Below are 19,448 nucleotides of genomic sequence, written 5' to 3'. Positions count from 1 at the left end.
CCAACTGGGTGCCACTTGTCCGTGGCTTTTCCTCCACCTTCTGGAGGAGTAATATCCTGGTCATTGTGGTGTTACTCTTCTGCCTGGGTCCTTAGTGGCCTTAGTCCTAGAGGTTACACACCTAGATGCCGTTATTACAATCCATTAGAAAAGCAAATCGAATTAGCATTCCCTTACTTCTACTACTTTACACTTCTGAAAATGATGACTTCATTCTTGATTCAGCTTTTTAATATTTGTTTTTTAATATTTGTGCTTAATAACTATTTAATTTTAATCCTGCAGGTGACTTGAAGTATGGACAGACAAAGCAAGACAGTGCAGCAAAACCTCAAAGCATAAGGATGCGAATTTTGAGAAAGTAAGGACGGCCCTGAGCTCTGAGTTTGCAGCAATTTGTAAAAGCAGGTGTGGGAACTGGGAACTGAAAAAAAACTACTAGGAGTGCAACTTATTTCTCTAATTCTACACATTTTATTTTGCTACACAGAGCTGTAAAGTACAAAGATATGGAACATTTAACTGAAAAGCTTCTTAAATGCAAATCAGATTCCAATTAACACGAACACTAATTGCAATAATATTTTCACTCCGTTGGATGTGTTGTTTTTTACAAGATGACGATGTAAATCAGAGAAAAGTAATATCCATGCAAAATAATTTTAAAAATAAATTAATATCTATTGCAAATTCAGTCTGATGACCTGTCTTGTAGGACCTAACTGAGCAAAAACAAATCCATGCAAAAGAGCGTCAGAAATATTGTCAGAAAACACAGTAACCTCCATGTGAGAGAATACGCATCTGGCTGAAGACTCTTATGATTAATACAATAACAAAAAATACACACTCTTATTAAAGAAGTTATTGTAAAAAGGTATTTTGTGTATTTCAGCAAACCATAGGCACTGAGATTTAAAGCATCCTCTTTTAGTGCTACAACATCCGCCTGTTCTTCTTTGATTCTGGATATCAGAACGCAACATACTATATTAATGTTTTAAGACAATTATGAACAGTCTATTTGAGAGGTTAATGCTGTACATTATCTAAACATCCCATGACACTGGAATCAGCATCAGTCTTACAATGGCATGCATGCAAGACAAAACCCAACTTGGGGACATTAACTCAAGAAAGAAATATTATATGTACACTGATTGTGGGAAAATCTTTAGTTGTGAAGCCAGTATCCCTCAACATGGAAGAACCCACACTGTGGAAAATTCTGATCAGTGCTCTGCATACCAGAAAAGTGCCAGTAATAGCATAAATCTTATTTACCATGAGGGCACCCACACTGGACATGAACTTAATCAGTTTTCTGAAGGCCAGAAAAGTGTCAACTATGGAATCAATTTCACTCACAATGAGAATACGCACACTACGCAAAAACCTTATCAGTGCTCTGAGTGCCAGAAAACTTTCAGTTACAAATCCACTCTTGTTCAACATGAGAGAGCACACACTGGAGAAAAGCCTTATCAGTGCTCCAAATGCCAGAAAAGGTTCAGTTATAAATCCTCTCTTGTTCAACATGAAAGAACGCACACTGTAGAAAAGCCTTATCAGTGCTCCGAATGCCAGAAAAGGTTCAGTTATAAATCCACTCTTGTTCAACATGAAAGAACGCACACTGGAGAAAAGCCTTATCAGTGCTCCAAATGCCAGAAAAGCTTCAATTATAAATTTTGTCTCACTGACCATGAAAAAACACACACTGGGCAAAAACCGTATCAGTGCTCTAAATGCCAGAAAAACTTTAGTTACAAATCCTGCCTCACTAAACATGAGAGAATACACACTGGGGAAAAGCCTTTTCAGTGCTTCCAATGCCAGAAAAGGTTTAGTTCCAAATACACTCTCCTTCAACATGACAGAACACACACTGGAGAAAAACCTTATCAGTGCTCTGAATGCCAGAAGAGCTTCAATCACAAAGCCAATCTTACTTCCCATGTGCGAACCCACACCGGAGAAAAACCTTATCAGTGCTCTGAATGCCAGAAGAGCTTCAATCACAAAGCCAATCTCAATTCCCATATGCGAACCCACACAGGAGAAAAACCTTATCAGTGCTCTAAATGCCAGAAAAGCTTTAGTTATAAATTCAGTCTCACTCAACATGAGAGAATACACTCTGGAGAAAAACTTTATCAGTGTTCTAAATGCCAGAAAACCTTTGTTTACAATTCCAGTCTCATTCAACATGAGAGGACGCACTTTGGAGAAACACTTTATCAGTTCTCTAAATGCCAGCAAAGCTTCAGTAAGAACACCCTCCTGACTTTACCTGAAATAATGTACACTGGACAAAAGATGTATCAGTGCTCTGAATGCCATAAAAGTTTCAATCGTAAATTCTGTCTCACTGAACATGAGAAAACACACACTGGACAAAAACCTTATCAGTGCTCTGAATGCCAGAAACGCTTTAGTTACAAATCCAGCTTCACTAAACACGAGAAAATGCACACTGGGGAAAAGCCTTTTCAGTGCTTCCAATGCCAGAAAAGGTTTAGTTCCAAATGCACTCTCCTTCAACATGACAGAACACACACTGGAGAAAAACCATATCAGTGCTCTGAATGCCAGAAAAGCTTCAATCTCAAAGCCATTCTTACTTCCCATGTGCGAACCCACTCTGGAGAAAAACCTTATCAGTGCTCTGAATGCCAGAAACGCTTTAGTTACAAATCCAGCCTCACTAAGCACGAGAGAATGCACACTGGGGAAAAGCCTTTTCAGTGCTTCCAATGCCAGAAAAGGTTTAGTTCCAAATGCGCTCTCCTTCAACGTGACAGAACACACACTGGAGAAAAGCCTTATCAGTGCTTTAAATGCCAGAAAAGTTTCAATCGTAAATTCAGTCTCACTGAACATGAGAAAACACACACTGGGCAAAAACCTTATCAGTGCTCAGAATGGAAGAAAAACTTTAGTTACAAATCCAGCCTCACTAAACACGAGAGAATGCACACTGGGGGAAAGCCTTTTCGGTGCTTCCAAAGCCAGAAAAGGTTCAGTTCCAAATACACTCTCCTTCAACATGACAGAACACACACTGGAGAAAAGCCTTATCGGTGCTCTGAATGCCAGAAAAGCTTCAATCTCAAATGCAATCTTACTTCCAATGTGCGAACCTACACCGGAGAAAAACCTTATCAGTGCTCTGAATGCCAGAAAAGCTTCAATCTCAAAGCCAATCTTACTTCTCATGTGTGAACCCACACTGGACAAAAATCCTTATCAGTGCTCTAAATGCCAGAAAAGCTTCAATTATAAATTCAGTCTCACTAAACATGAGAAAACACACACTGGCCAAAAACCTTATCCGAGCTCCGAGTGCCAAAAAAGCTTCAATATCAAGTTCCATCTCATTCAACATCAAAGAACGCACACCGGAAAAAAGCTTTATCCATGCTCGGAATGTCCAAAAAAGCTTCAGTGACAAATCCCGTCCTATTCACCATGAGAGAATACATACTGGAAAAAATGTATCTATGCCCTGAATGCAAGAAAAGCTTCAACTTACAAATCCAGTCTCACTAAACATGAGCAAATGCACACAGGCGAAAAGCCTTATCACTGTTCTGAAAGTCAGAAAAGCTTTGGTCAGAAGTATCTTCCCAACCACCTTGAGGAAGGAACACACACCTGGCAAAATGTTTAAGTTTCATGAGTGGCAGAAAAGTTTCTAACGCTCACTCAAACTTGCTTTTCACAAGACAAAATGTATTGTAGTTTGTGCAGCAGGATTAATTAAGAAAAGCTTGTAACATATTCCAGAAACGCTGCAAAGATTGTTGCTAACATAAAAGCTCTACAGAAATGTCAGTTTGACAATACATCAAATTTCTGCTAAGTTAGCAATTAAAGTCATTTGCAATTGCCATGGTTAACAGTTTTGTGTTTTTTTTTTATAATGTCATGTTTCTATACCTAATTTTAATCTTGTGAAACAGTACCGCTGGGGCAGATTCAATAAGATTTGTGGCCTGATTGAGATGTTGCTCACTGTGTCCCAACTCTGTTGCTCTTTTAAGTACAGAAGCTGAATATATGACTCCCTCCTCAGTGTGTCTGACAGCCATTGGCCGACACTGGGCAGGGGTATAAAGGACCGTCTTGTGCTTCGCACCTGAGATATTCCTTTATTTCATTTTTAGTTTGGGCGGCTTGGGAAGAGCATCTAGAGAAGCCTGATCTTTTTTGATCTCTTTGTAATGACAATCGATGTACAGGGCGATTATGACATATTATGTAAAGTGAAAGTAATATAAGGCGATGGGCTCATTTCAGCATCCATGCTCTGGGGACATATCTTAGCCCCCAAACACTGACTGTCTTGGGAGAGGTACCATTCGAAAGGGATGAATATCCCCTGTTGAATTGTATCTCTGTCCAGTGGATCCCTGCTTGGGAATCACCACATGAGAGCGATCACCAAGTAGTAATCCACACAATAAATACCAGGACTATGGAGTAAAAGCCCCTTAGGCAAGGCTTATGCTCCCTTTGAAACTCCAACAGAATGCAGGCTTCCTGCTCCCCTGAGGAGTAGATTGGGGTGAGACCCGATCTGCCCCTCTCTGGGGTGGCAGAATGTCCACTAGACATCAGGGAAACACAAATAATGTAAAAAAAGGTATGGGTGGAGTTTGGCTACGCCCCATCCCAAAAAGGTGCAAACAATCCCTCACAGGGGTGGCAGATTGGAGTTTTGTCTCACTCTACCTCCGGTTGGCGGGTGGGGGCATTGAAAAATCCCACTAGACACCAGTGAAAAAAAAACAAAGGGGTACCCACCATGGGCTTGGTCATGCACCCACTCCAAAAAGTCACAACATTCAACCCCTTGGGGGTGAATACCCCCAATCTATCCCCCAGGGGCAGAATGGGGCAAACAGTCTTTCCGGACAGATTGGAGGCTTGCCCACTAAACAACCTTTAATTCAAGGTAGCCCCAAACAAACAAGGAGTGAGCAGCCTACCGTGTCATCGAGCCATACCCCCACCCCAGAAGGGACAATAGTGTCTTCCTGTTCCTTTGAGGGCAGCTAGAAAGGTTGTCCCTATTGGAGAAGTTGCCCCAAATCTGCACCTGGGGTATAGAAGGCCACTAGACACTAGGGATTTTGCATTTGGGACAAAAGAAAGGGATACAGGCTTTGCACTCTCGCTTTGGCCACAACCCCAGGCCAAAAGGGACAAATAAGTCATTCTGGCCCCCACCCCACAGTGGCAGACATGGAGTTTGCCCCTAATTTGCCCCTGTGTTGGGCTGAAATCCCACAATACACCAAGGAATTTAAATTGCTGCCAAAACAAAAGGATCCTGTAGTCTACCCTGGCACCAAGCCATACCCCTGCCGCATAAGGAGCAATAGTGTATTTCTGTCTTCGGGGAGCAGATAAGAAGGTTGTCCCAATTGCGGCGGTTGCCGCAAATCAGGCCCACCGGGATTTTGTAGGTTGGGGTTAGAAAGCCAACTAGACACCAGTGATTTTTCAATTGAGGCAAAAGAAATGGATGCAGGCTTTGCACTCTGGCATTGATTGCTCCCCTCCAAAAGGGACAAAGAAGTCTTTCTGCTCCTCGTTCCCCCAGCGACAGACCGGGAGTTTGCCTCTGTAATGGGCAGAAAGCCCACTACACCAGGGAAATCAAAATGCTACCAAAACAAACAAAATGAGGGTGTCAAAGTATGTTCATTTCAGTTAATAAAAACGATAACATTTTCTACAAGGAAGCACAATTAACCCGTTTACCGCGGCGGTTAGCACGGAAGGGAATAATATGCTAAAATCATTATTTCTTTCTTAGTATTTTCATGTAGTTAGAAGTCAATGCACTAGTATGCAACAGTACTTATATTGACACAGGATAACAGCGAGTACAATAATGTAACAAAAGATCATAAATCAATATGGAGAAAAACGTGGCATGTATGCAGACCAATTATTACAGCCCCATAACAAGTGAGGTAGGCGAAGTCAATACAGTCCCCAGGGTGATGCTATAGGTAAAGAAATAGATAAAACAATATAAACAATTAACAACTTAGAACATACATAAAAAATCTGGGGGTCCTGGGGTGGCAGCAGAACCACAATAGTGTGGTCCACAAACAAACAAGAGGTAAGGACACCTAGGGGAAGCGTTGGGGATATCTGTGTAGCCGTGTATGAGTTTCCGTACTCCGATGAAATCATTAATACAGATGATAATAAAAAAGATCATAATTTCTCGCAGTGTCTCATAATATAGCCATATTTCCAGATTAAAGTGTGAGCTATTAATGTAAATTTTGCTGAAAGTGCAATGCAGCAAAATTATAAACAAGTCTACAGTATCACCACATCCAAATTTAATTTCCTTAGCAGTACAATTTTAAAATGATGCAAAAGAGCGCTACCGCATTCAGATTTTCTTATTGCCTTAGTCAGTAGCAGATAAAATAGAAATATTGCAAATTTCGTAAGAAAGTACAGAAACATTGAAATGCTCGGCTAGTGGAGGTAATATCATTGTCTCGCACAGTATATTAATTTATTCCAGCCGTGTTTCCAACTGAAATTACAAATACAAAAGTTGCAAGCTAGTGCAAATAGTCCCTGCACATCCGTATGTTTTGTTTACTTGGCAACAATAAAAATATGAGTGCAAATACCACGAGGAAGGGCAGAAATGGTAAATTTGTTGGCTGATTGAGGTAGTGTCATCTCTCTCTCACAGTGTCTTGTGTTATTCAGCCATGGTTCCAAGTCAAAATCCAAAGGTGTGAGTGCAAAGCTTGCTAAAAGTGGAAAAGTGTTAATGCAAATCTCGCTAAAAGTGCAATGCAGTAGAATTGAACATGGTACAAATAGTATCTCCACGTCCATACATTCTGAATTCCTTGGTCAGTGAATGATGATGCATGAAGGGCAGTCAGTGGGATTGTAAGCTTATACAGAGTTCGCCACATCCATGCATTCATAGTAGCGGGGACCGTGTTACAGCCACATTAACAGCAGTTCAAGTTGTTTATCTGCAAAAAAGTAATCGGGCCTTTTGCTGCCTGTAACTTCTCAGCTTTTATGATGAATTTTATGAAGGCTGCTATTAATATGGGGCGATTCACTCGTCATGCAAAAAAGTAGCGCATGTCGACATGATCTGATACCATGCTGGTTAAAGACTATTTGCAGCATAACCTTGCATTCGGTTAACAGCATGGAGCAATGGATAGATTAGGAGTCTAGCTTTCTTCATGTAGGTTGCAAAGTCTGCACTTGGTGTTGAGAGATTTCGGAAGCCATATAGGGATATAATCAGTTGTTTGGCACAGGTCAAGGCACAAATGGAGTTGCTTGTTTTTGTAAAAAGATATCAATTACATTGTTAGATCTAGCTGTTGGCGGGGATGCTTGTAGGAGCCAATGATTGACCGTGCATGTCTTCTTTTGCTGAACACTTTTTGTCCCTGTTCTATGATAGCCTCTTTATTTGCTTGTTTAGGGTGGCTTTAAAACAGTTGTGGGGTAGTGACAGGACCCGTAGCTCTTTTGCATTCCAATTGTTCCGTGTGACCTGAGCTGTTTGTGTTTGTCCTTGAGCCAGCTTAAATGTCTTCCCATATCAGGCACTTTAATGTGACTTGATCTAAGAGTCTTAACAGCAACATGTACTTGAGTATGGAGTCTTTTAGTGCTAATTCTTGCCTGCTCAGGCCAAATTTTAGCCACATCTTGGATGGTGGAAAAAGAGGCAGAATACCTTGCTTTGTGAAGAATGAAGACATGTCCAGAACTGTCCTGGGAAGGCTTCTGTATCAAAATTAATTGTTGGGATGAACTTGACTTTTATTTTTATTAGAAGCGGCAGGAAAGTCTGGCTTTGCAATTTGCAATGTAATGATTGGATCAGGGAGGAAATGTTTGGCTTGGCAGTTAAAATGTAATCGATATGACAAGAGATCCTGTAGCCAGCTGCCGAGGTATGTATAGGACAGGCTTCTCGAGACCCAAAACAGGCCTCCAGGAGAGTGGGAGGTTAGAAAACCCACAAGACACCGGGGATTTTGCATTTGGGGCAAAAGAACTTGATGCAGGCTTTGCACTCTGGCATTGGCCACACACCCACCCCAAAAGGGACAAACAAGTCTTTCTGGCTCCCCAGCAGCAGCCAGGGAGTTTGCCCACAGTTTTTCCCTGTGGTGGGCAGAAAGCCCACCAGACACCAGGGAATTCAAAATGCTACCAAAACAAACAAAAGGAGGGTGTTGTCTACCCGGCACAAAGCCATACCCCTGCTCAAGAAGGAACAATAGTGTCTTTCTGCTGCCCTGGGTGGGAATGCGAGGGGGGCAGATAAGATGTTTGTCCCAGTTGGGAAGGTTGCCACAAATCAGGCCCAAAGGGGGTGTTGCTGGGGGTAGAAACCCATTAGATGCCAAGGATTTTGCATTGGGGTCAATAGAAAGGGGTGGAGGTGTTGCACTCTGGCATTGCCAAACCTCCTCCCCGGAAGGGACAAGCCAGTCTTGCTGCCCCCCATGGGCAGATAGGCCACTGTATGGTAGTATTTTTTATTATAAATGCCCTCTGAATCACATGCTAGTAATGGTACCCACAAATTCAGAGATGTGCAAATAAGCACTACTTCTGAATTCAGTATCTGGTGTACTTTTCAGAAACACAATTATGAGGTACAATTCAGTTGTTTGCTCTGGGCTCCTTTAAAAAATGTATAGCTTCTAGGATCACCCATGGATTTCACACCGGTTTCTGCCACAAACTGGAAGCATGGTTAAAGAACAAAAATTAGGGAAAGTGGGCTACCTCTTTGAAAAATGCCAAATCTGTGGTAAACACCTGCCTAAGTAGGTGATCTCTTCATGGACAGCTGCACATCCACTGTGATTGATGAAGGATTTGGGATGTTGAGTGGCATGACTTCTGATCTTCTGATTTCTTCGTGTTGGCCCACTAGTTGTGCAAAGATGATGATGCAAAACGCTTTTTCCTGCATATGCTGGTGTGTGTGAGATTTCAGCTAACAAATCTTCACTGAACAGATTACAAGTAGTCCAAAATACCGTGGCTCGCCCGGTCTCTAATACTCCTCCCCGAACTGCCTCCCTTCCTCTCCTCCACCAACTGCACTGGCTTCCAGTGCGTAAGTGGATCAGATTCAAGATTTGCTGCTTTGTGCAAAGGGCTAAGTTACCTGGCAGAAAAATTCACTAAATATCTGCCATCCAGGCCTCTACGTTCACGGAGTAAGTCTCTACTCCTTGTTCCATGCTGTAAAAAATTGCGTTTAGGTGGAAAAGCTTTTTCCACCTAGCCCCCCTCTACTGGAACCAACTCCCTAGCCATCTACGGCAATGCCCAGATCACCTACAGTTCAGAAGGCTCCTCAATACTGTACTGTTTTAACCTGTAACCTGGCCGGCTGCAGAATGTCTATAGCGCAGAGATACCCCGTGAGGGGTTGATTTGGATGCTTTATAAACAAATTAATATCAAATATCTCTTGGCTTCCTCGTATTAGGATTCCTGCTGGTTTAGACCAGTCCACCAATTTGTAGATCCCCTTCCTCTCTTTTCCCATGCAAGGACCTCTTACCTAACTCAAATGATGGACACATCAACACTGTAGAAACCAATATAGGACCCCTATAGCATCATGAACACAAATGAAAGATTCAGTAGCATAACTTTAGGATAGCAAGCCTACTGAAATTGAAGAATGACTCAGATGCACTATGAAGTAAATGGGGAAACCATCTTGGAAGAGTACTATTTCTCCCACAGTACCTCACAGAAACATCCCCCATCCCTAATAAGTCTGACCCTTTTCTTTGTACATCCATGCATTACAATCTTAGTCTCATCTGACTCCCACCCTCACTCCTCCCCGATGGCACGTCTGCCTTAATTCATCTTACTGTCTATTCAGCACTTATCTGTTCCCGGATATATTCACACTTAGACATTTTTAACTATGTTGTTCATCTAGATGACTTATGATAAGTTCTTATACCCCTTCCACACTGAGCTTCTATTAAGCTGCATTCCACCTTGGCTTGCTCTGGTGAATCCTATCTCCCTCACACTCTCCAGACCCCCGACCTTCGCCCCATTGACCTCTATTTAATCATTTGCTAACTTTTACAGCGACCTGTCTGTATCTTGATTCAACCCGCATTAGGTGCATCTGGCAGAGTCCTGACTCGCTGCCTCTCGATCTAACACTGAATCTTTTCCCCTCCTCTCTTCACCCCCCACTCTCCCTTTAGCCTCTTGCAGCATGTCCCTGATATTGATCATCCAACAAGTACTGACACCAAACTGGAGCCATCAAGCCGATATGCCTATACAATTTGGTACCCCCCCAAAATCTAACAAACAAAGCAGCCATGAGTTTTAAACATAGGCTTCTAAAATCTCACCCAGAGACCCTGTTCTCTGACCCTTACTTCTCCATGAACAAAGGAACCATAACAAGTGACCTTATCCTTTGCACAAAGAGAATAGCTCAACGGAGGAAAACCCTGTTCTCATTTCTCTCGATCTCCACTTGCAGGAAAACTCTGCATGGTCTAAGAGATTGGTTACAGAGCAGAAACAATAATCACCATGTACATAATATTAATAATAAAGAAATTTATAAAAAGCGTAACCATGCAATCTCGGCGTGTCCTCGCGCTAAGTGAGAGGGGGTTGGCAATTACCACAGCAGTGCGCCACACGTTGCTAAGCAGTAAACAGGTATGTTTTGAGCAGCTTTTAGAATTCAGCTTCCGAGCTTTCTAGCCTTAGTGTTAGAGGGAGTTTATTCCAGTTCTGAGCAGCCAGGACCCGAAAAGAACGACCTCCCATTTTAGCCTTCTTTACCTTAGGGATTACCAACTGACCAGTCCTGCTGGATCTAAGAGACCTTCTTGGAACATACCTGGTGACCAAGTCTCTCAGATATGCCGGGCCAGCATTCTGGGAATGGGATCATCCTCACGTAAAATTGGACCACAACCTTGAATTATTTGAGGACATCTTTCCTCTGATCAAGAAAGCGGCAACGAGGACTGAATCCCTGCCCTTAGCCCTCCAATCTCTGTATGCAACTCTAATGTTTTAACATCACCTGAGCCCCCTGTCATTCATCTATATACTAGTCCACAACCGCACCTCACACCCAATTCAGCTCCTTCAAAATCTCCTGGCCTTAAAATTCATTACCCCACCCGCACTACACTGCCGTCACCCCCCAACACTCCTGCAACTTATGCCGTACCTGAAGTTTGAACCTCTAACTACACCTAGCGACCCATCTCCAGCTCCCCCCTCATATTTTAAGCACCTCGCCTTCTCCCTCTATCTCTGATCTTGCCTCCCCTCAAACCATTGTTCCCCTCTGCTGGATCCCCTAGGTCTAGGGTATTCAAGCTCCTTAAACCCCATCACCACCCTCCCACTTGCCCCCCTGCCCCATCCCCGATAACCTGTACACACTCCTCAGTAGACTCCAGACTTGAAGAGATCACACTTTCTCTACAATAACTCAAAGCTGACCTAAAAAGCCTTATTTGCTTTATCTTACAGTCACCATAGATCTGAATATGAACAGTCTTATTTGTGACCATTCTTCCAGCTCCCTCACCTTAAATTCCACACACCTCCCAACCAATGGGATCTCCCCTTCTCCGAAGCTCACACACCAGAGAAGGACAACTTTACCTTACCCAATGCAGACATACAGATGGACAGACCCCCCTATCGGACAAAGATATCCACTTGCTCCTCTGCTCATATGACCTATCACAACCCAATAACGATTCATCACTCCCTAATAACATGTCCAATCGTGCCCATACTCCAATCCATCCCTCCGAATCCACTTAAGGTAACAAGACCCAACCACAGAGTAGTTAAATTAGCACAATCTTAAGCGAGTTACCCTCACACAGACCACCCACGTTACTTCCAAATCCCATCTCAAATGCATTCTACTGAACTGTAGATTGGTCAGAAAACATGTGGTGGATAGTGCTGACCTAATCCTCTCACATGATCTTGACCGCCTAATCTTGACTGAAACTTGGTTAAATGAATCACCTACACCCATCCTTGGCATACTGCTCCCTTCTTACCATAGCCAGATCTGACAGACCTGGGAGAGGCATTGCCTGCATTTACCACAATAGCCTTTCTATGAAACAATCTCATTCCCCCATGTTATCCTCATGCGAATACCAATGTATTGATATCACGTGCAATAACAGACCAGTTTACAAACTGCACACGTTCTACCACCCAGTGTGAAGAGACAGGCCCCCTGCAATAGAATGCACGTTCCTTAAGACAGGCATCAATAAAAAAGTGCGAAGACTTAAGGCTGTAGTGTGGGCTGGACCTTGTTATTCACACTGTTAATAGGCCTATTAGAAGTTTAAATGCCATTTTTCCTTTTTGCTGCTTTTGCACACGACACTGCATATAACTTGTTGTAAGTTAGGCTGCTTGAAATGCTTCACATGAGACTGGCTTGTTTTTAGCATCCCTAGACTTACATCGTGACTCTAGTCTGCACACTGAGTACTAAAGCCTCCAAGGTTATCATAACAAGGTAGCTGTTGTCTGCGCTGATCGACTAACGTTCTAACCATAACATATATGCAGCTGCAAGCCGACGCTATCCTGGTGCCTATAATATCACAATGTAGTCATGATTTCGAGCACTTGGAAGATTTTCCTGTCCAGAGAGAAAGTGCTTTTGAAGAATCTGATGTGATTCATCCTTGCTGATCTTAGAGGTAAGGGGGTCCCCAAAACAAGCCTAAGAGACCTTCTTTAGTTTATAAAACATAATTCCTAGCTAGGGAGGGTGATTTACTAGGCACTTTAGTACCTATTTTCACCATCATTGTAATATGATTTCTTCTTTTGTGTTTTATGGAATTGTAACAATGCTGATCATATTATTTCTAAACATATGGCTGCTTATGTTAGCAAAGATACTACATCTAAGGGCACGTCATTAAAATAAACTTTTTAAACTTTCCGTGTCTCTTTTTTACTCCTGTTGTCGACTGGTATGAGAGTATAACAGAAGAGTGTTCTCGCTTCCCACCATTCCTGAGTATAATCTAAGTCGCATGTTCTGGGTTGTCTAATCATTGGTTCCTTTGCTATAGGATGAAGAGCTAATGTGACACTGATGCTAGCTGGTTAGGGTTTCTAAGCACTAAGGTAGGTTTTTTGGTACACCACAATCCACTGAGGTCCTGGGTCTCTGTGCACAGTTTCGTATAGGAGCAGAATCCTTGTGACAAGGCAACTGACTATTTATACATCAGCACAATATTTGCAACATAATTTGAAATAACCAAAGAATTATTTTTTTCTCAAAAATACAGAAACATGATTATTATTGCAAATGGATGCACATTACTAAGAAAACTCACTCGTGCTGGCTCACTCATGTCTGCATACACTCATCACTTCCAACCTTTCATTTAAAAACACAATGTACAAAAACCATACTCGGATGGTTCATATTTTTTGTGACAGGAGTCAATCTATTTTACTCCAACAATTATTGAATAATTTGATACAAATTCAAAACAAACTTAAAGAGTAACAAAGATTTTCATTAGAACACACGATGTGGCACAAACTCGGTTAACTTCAATGGTTTCTACGCATGTTTTGGCACACAAAGTGCTTTCGTCTGGAAAGGTCACCACTTTGGAAACTTGATACCCTATATTCTGCAACAATGGATGTAAATGATGCCTGATGTCGATTTTATATCAATGGAAAATGACACTTTCCACATATGTAGATTCTGGATATCCAGTTACCTTTGAATATTGCACAAACGCTTTTCAAATAAAAACGCCGTCCAGAAAATACAGTGAAAGAACTGTGAGCGGATAATGCCACTACACCGGGGGGGCACGATGACAAACCAAATGGATGTGTCCGTATTTTTGACTGGAATGATCTAAATGACGCTGCTGTGAACAGCCTCAACACATTCCTTTTAGGACCTTGATTTGATCCAAATCTGTGATATCCCCACACATTACAAGGGATCTTACTTGGATCTCTTCATTGCCAAGGCCAACTCCATTAATCTTGAATTGATCCTCTCTTGTGACTGGTCTAACCACCAGTACATCACATTGCTCATCAATGAAATAGTGAGAACAAATATAGCTCAACCAATGAAACCTAAAATCTGGAAAAGGAGCTTAAGAAATATTAACATCGATGAATTGACAAATCTTAGCGGCAACATCATGCCTTCTCCAAAAGACCTATCAGACGTACAGACTCCATTTCACTGCTACAACTAAAAAGACTGTCCACCAAAGACTTCAAACCATGGTACAATGGCAATTTCAATACTGAAAGACATTACCTAAGACTAGTTGAACGGTGGTGAAAATCTTCTCCATCCCTTGTTCACCTCAAGCTTTTGAGAACAATGAAAAATTCATACTGCAAAAGTATCAGAAGGTCAAAAGCTAACTTCTTTAGAAACCAACTAGACCATGCTAGAAACTGACCTAAAAAACTATTTGAACTTATTAAATTACAATCAATTGACCTACCCAACTCTCCCCCCCTCCTATTTGGATCTAGTTAGTTACCTAGTTGTGAGGAATGTGCCTCCTTCCTTGAGAAGACCGAAACATGACGATTGACCTGATAATTGAACAATCCTGCCTTTTAGACCATTTCAAATCTGGCTTCGGCACGGGGCACAGCACCAAATCAGTTCTGACTCACATTGTGGACGGTGCACTAAAAAGTTTATAAATTAATCTTGCCTGCTAATCCTCAGTGATTGGTCATCAGCATTCGATGGTAAAACACGATGATTTATTAGAACTCTTGAAGCATAGAATGGGCTTATCAGGTTCTGCCCTAAACTGGTTCACCTAGTTTCTTCAAATATATATCTCATAGATTCAAGGTCAATTAATTCCTATCTAAGACTACTCCTGTCACACTAAGGGCTCGATTCCGATTCGGGAAAAAAAATCCGACGAATCGTATTCGTAGCCGTTTCCGTACGAATCGTACAAATCTGTCCGAATCGCGTAGTACGATCCGTTTCGAAAATATACGTCCAAATGTCTCCGAACCGTACGAAAAATGAGCAAAGCTCCGTACGATACTGACTCGGGAATTGAACCGTACGATTTGTAAACATGCCGTATGACCCGCAAAGTACGATCCGGACCGGGGACCCAGAACGCCATACGTACGGTAAAACAACGTCGCGTAAGAACTGTGATTTGTACGGAAAACATCGCGTATGAGCGAACCACACTATCAAATACAAAACGAACCCCCCCCACAACGAAGCACACGCGTACCCAGTAAAAACGTTGCGTTAGAGAGAGCTATACAGTAAATCATGAAACGAACCCCCCCCAACCAAGCGCACGCGTACCACGCAAAAACGTTGCGTTAGAGAGAGCTACACAGTAAATCACGAAACAAACCACCCCAACCAAGCGCACGCGTACCCTGCAAAAACATCACGTTTGAGAGAGCTACACAGTAAATCCCGAAACGAACCCACCCAACCAAGCGCATGCGTACCCCGCAAAAACGGCGCGTTTCAGAGAGCTACACAGTAAATCACAAAGCGAACCACCCCACCCACCAAGCGCACGCGTACCCCACAAAAACGTTGCGTTCGAGAGAGCTGCACACTAAATCACGAAATGACCCCCCCAACAAAGCGCACGCGTACCCCTAAAACAGCACAAGGAAGGTGCAAAGTAGTCACACAACACTCCAAAACATGTCTCATATGTACTAACCATTGCAAAACAATGTCCTGTTCAGATCAAAACTTCCAAACAGAGAGCCCAACTCAGACACCCACTAAAAAGTAAAAATAAGCCACACCCACAAATGGACCAATAAAAAGAGCCCACACACACACACAAACCAGCATCCTGTGCAACATACCCATTTTACAACAGACTGACAACAAGCCAACAACTGCACATATCCACCTTCACACATACCACCAATCATATTGAGACCCACACACCCCCTTCACACTCAGACCCACACACCCCCATCCATACACAGCATCACCCCCAAATCACAATCACCCCACAACATGTCTGCACCAAAGAATCCAAAGTTCACAAACCAGGAGATGGAGATCCTTGTAGATTAGGTCATCAGAGTCGAGCCACAGCTGTTTGGCGCATTGGGCAGACAGACCAGCATAGCTGATAAAACACGGCTGTGGGAGAGGATCGTCAATAGGGTCATTGCTGTTGCATCAATCAGGCGCACCAGGTCGGTTTGCCAGGCCAGGTGGTACGATATGCGGAGGATGGTGAAGCGCAAGATGGACGAGGACTACGCCCAGAGCCAGTACACTGGAGGTGGTGGTCCCCGCAGACCACTACAGTACCTTCCCTGGGAGGAAAAGGTCATGGCCCTGCTACCACCGGTGGGAGTACAAGGAATTGAAGGAGTCGTGGAGCCTGGTGAGTATACCAACTACTCATGTAACATGGGGGACTCCCGCAGTAGCTACACATATGAGGGGTGTGTGGATATGACTCCCAGCAGTGCCCAGACACTGGAGGGATGGGTGCATATGACTCCCAGCAGTGCCCAGACATAGGAGGGATGGGTGCATATGACATCCAGCAGTGCCCAGACATAGGAGGGGGTGTGTGGATATGACTCCCAGCAGTGCCCAGACATAGGAGGGGTGGGTGGATATGACTCCCAGCAGTGCCCAGACCTAGGAGGGGTGGCTGGGTGTGACTCCCAGCAGTGCCCAGACATAGGAGGGGTGGGTTGATATGACACTCAGCAGTGGCCAACAGTATGGGTGTGGGTGTATATGATACCCAGCTGTGCCTAACAGTATGGGGGTGGGTGGATATGACACCCAGCAGTGCCCAGACATAGGAGGGGTGGGTGGATATGACAACCAGCAGTGCCTAACCATATGGAGGTGGGTGGATATGACTCCCAGCAGTGCCCAGACATGAGAGGGGTGGGTGGATATGACTCCCAGCAAGGCCCAGACATTGGAGGGGTGGGTGGATATGGCACCCAGCAGTGGCCAACAGTATGGGGGTGGGTGGATATGATACCCAGCAGTGGCCAACAGTATGGGGGTGGGTGTATATGATACCCAGCTGTGCCTAACAGTATGGAGTTGGGTGGATATGACTTACAGCAGTGGCCAACAGTACCCAGACATAGGAGGGGTGGCTGGATATGACTCCCAACAGTGCCCAGACATAGGAGGGGTGTGTGGATATGACTCCCAGCAGTGCCCAGACATAGGAGGGGTGGGTGGATATGACAACCAGCAGTGCCTAACCGTATGGGGGTGGGTGGATATGACTCCCAGCAGTGCCCAGACATGAGAGGGGTGGGTGGATATGACTCCCAGCAAGGCCCAGACATTGGAGGGGTGGGTGGATATGACACCCAGCTGTGGCCAACAGTATGGGGGTGGGTGGATATGATTCCCAGCAGTGCCCAACAGCATGGGTGTGGGTGGATATGACACCCAGCAGTGCCCAGACAGGAGGGGGGTGGATATGACACCCAGCAGTGCCTAACATTATGGGGGTAGGTGGATATGATACCCAGCAGTGCCCAGACAGGAGGGTGGGTGGATATGACACCCAGCAGTGCCTAACAGTATGGCGGTGGGTGGATATGACTCCCAGCAGTGCCCAGACATGAGAGCGGTAGGTGGATATGATTCCCAGCAGTGCCCAGACATAGGAGGGGTGGGTGGATATGACTCCCAGCAGTGCCCAGACATAGGAGGGGTGGGTGGATATGACACCCAGCAGTGGCCAACAGTATGGGGGTGGGTGGATATGACACCCAGCAGTGCCCAGACATAGGAGGGGTGGGTGCATATGACTCCAAGCAGTGCACAGACATAGGAGGGGTGGCTGAATATGACTCCCAGCAGTGCCCAGACATAGGAGGGGTGGGTGGATATGACACCCAGCAGTGGCAAACAGTATGGGGTGGATGGATATGACACCCAGCAGTGCCCAGACATAGGAGGGGTGGGTGGATATGACAACCAGCAGTGCCTAACCGTATGGGGGTGGGTGGATATGACTCCCAGCAGTGCCCAGACATGAGAGGGGTGGGTGGATATGACTCCCAGCAAGGCCCAGACATTGGAGGGGTGGGTGGATATGACACCCAGCAGTGGCCAACAGTATGGGGGTGGGTGGATGTGATACCCAGCAGTGCCTAACAGCAGTATGGGGGTGGGTGGATATGACTCCCAGCAGTGCCCAGACATAGGAGGGGTGGCTGGATATGACTCCCAACAGTGCCCAGACATAGGAGGGGTGGCTGGATATGACTCCCAGCAGTGCCCAGACATAGGAGGGGTGGGTGGATATGACACCCAGCAGTGGCCAACAGTATGGGGGTGGGTGGATATGACACCCAGCAGTGCCTAACAGTATGGGGTGGGTGGATATGACTCCCAGCAGTGGCCAACAGTATGGGAGTGGGTGGATATGATACCCAGCAGTACCTAACAGTATGGGGGTGGGTGGATATGACTCTCAGCAGTGCCCAGACATAGGAGGGGTATGTGGATATGACTTCCAGAAGTGCCCAGACATAGGAGGGGTGGCTGGATATGTCTCCCAGCAGTGGCCAACAGTTTGGGGCGGGGTTGATATGACTGCCAGTAGTGCCCACACATAGGAGGGGTGGGTGGATATGACACCCAGCAGTGGCCAACAGTATAGGGGTGGGTGCAAGGGGCAGGGCCTGAAGGCTGCAAGGGGGAGACTGATAAGGGTGCAAGTAGGATTGTAGGAGTGTGCAAGCGGGATTGTGAATAATCTAAAAAGTTGCTCAGCCCTATCAACAATACTGTGTACATTCATGCACAATTGCATTTATCCCATATGGCCCAGGTACACACCAATGCCTCATGTTCAATGTACAGGGTGAGTGAAAGTACTGACAACATAGGGGAGTGGTGTGGCTCACTGGTTAGAGGCGGCAGACCCGTAAGCAGAAGATAGCCCGGGACCAGGGTTCAATACCCGACGCGGCAGGGTCGTAAACCAGGGTCAACGGACTCGATAATTCTCGCCTCGGTGCCTACTCTAACCAGGGATCACACTCGGCAACTCTGGGCATTAGCTTGCCTCATCTCCACAACGGCCCCCCACAAACGCCGGGGATGCCTGGTTTCACCTTGGAGATACACAGAAGGGGAACATCTCACAGGGAAAGCCAGGACAGGTTCCCCAGCGGTCTATAGCACCAGGATGCCTCCGGGTAGCAGTGCGCTTTACAAGACACACACATTTACATTTACATTTACATTTACATAGCTGACACTGAGCCCTGGTGTAGGCAGCACAGGACCCTCCTGTGACCACTGCAAATACCAACAC

At 44.7% G+C, this 19,448-nt stretch overlaps 1 protein-coding gene across 1 annotated transcript in view; it reads left to right on the top strand.

Annotated features, from left to right (window-relative positions):
• Window positions 1-3,878, top strand: part of LOC144806190 (uncharacterized) — a 99,808-nt gene extending 95,930 nt beyond the window's left edge. Inside the window, exon 2 of the mRNA XM_078672608.1 lies at window positions 286-3,878. Within this exon, the coding sequence (XP_078528734.1) occupies window positions 1,090-3,225 (2,136 nt within the window). The 5' untranslated portion in view covers window positions 286-1,089 and the 3' untranslated portion in view covers window positions 3,226-3,878. The remainder of the gene's footprint in view (window positions 1-285) is intronic.
• Window positions 3,879-19,448: the final 15,570 nt, after the last annotated feature.

This window comes from Lissotriton helveticus, chromosome 1_2 (assembly GCF_964261635.1).
Source record: "Lissotriton helveticus chromosome 1_2, aLisHel1.1, whole genome shotgun sequence".
In the NCBI taxonomy this organism is placed as follows: Eukaryota; Metazoa; Chordata; class Amphibia; order Caudata; family Salamandridae; genus Lissotriton; species Lissotriton helveticus.
This window is presented reverse-complemented; position numbering and strand designations above follow the sequence as displayed.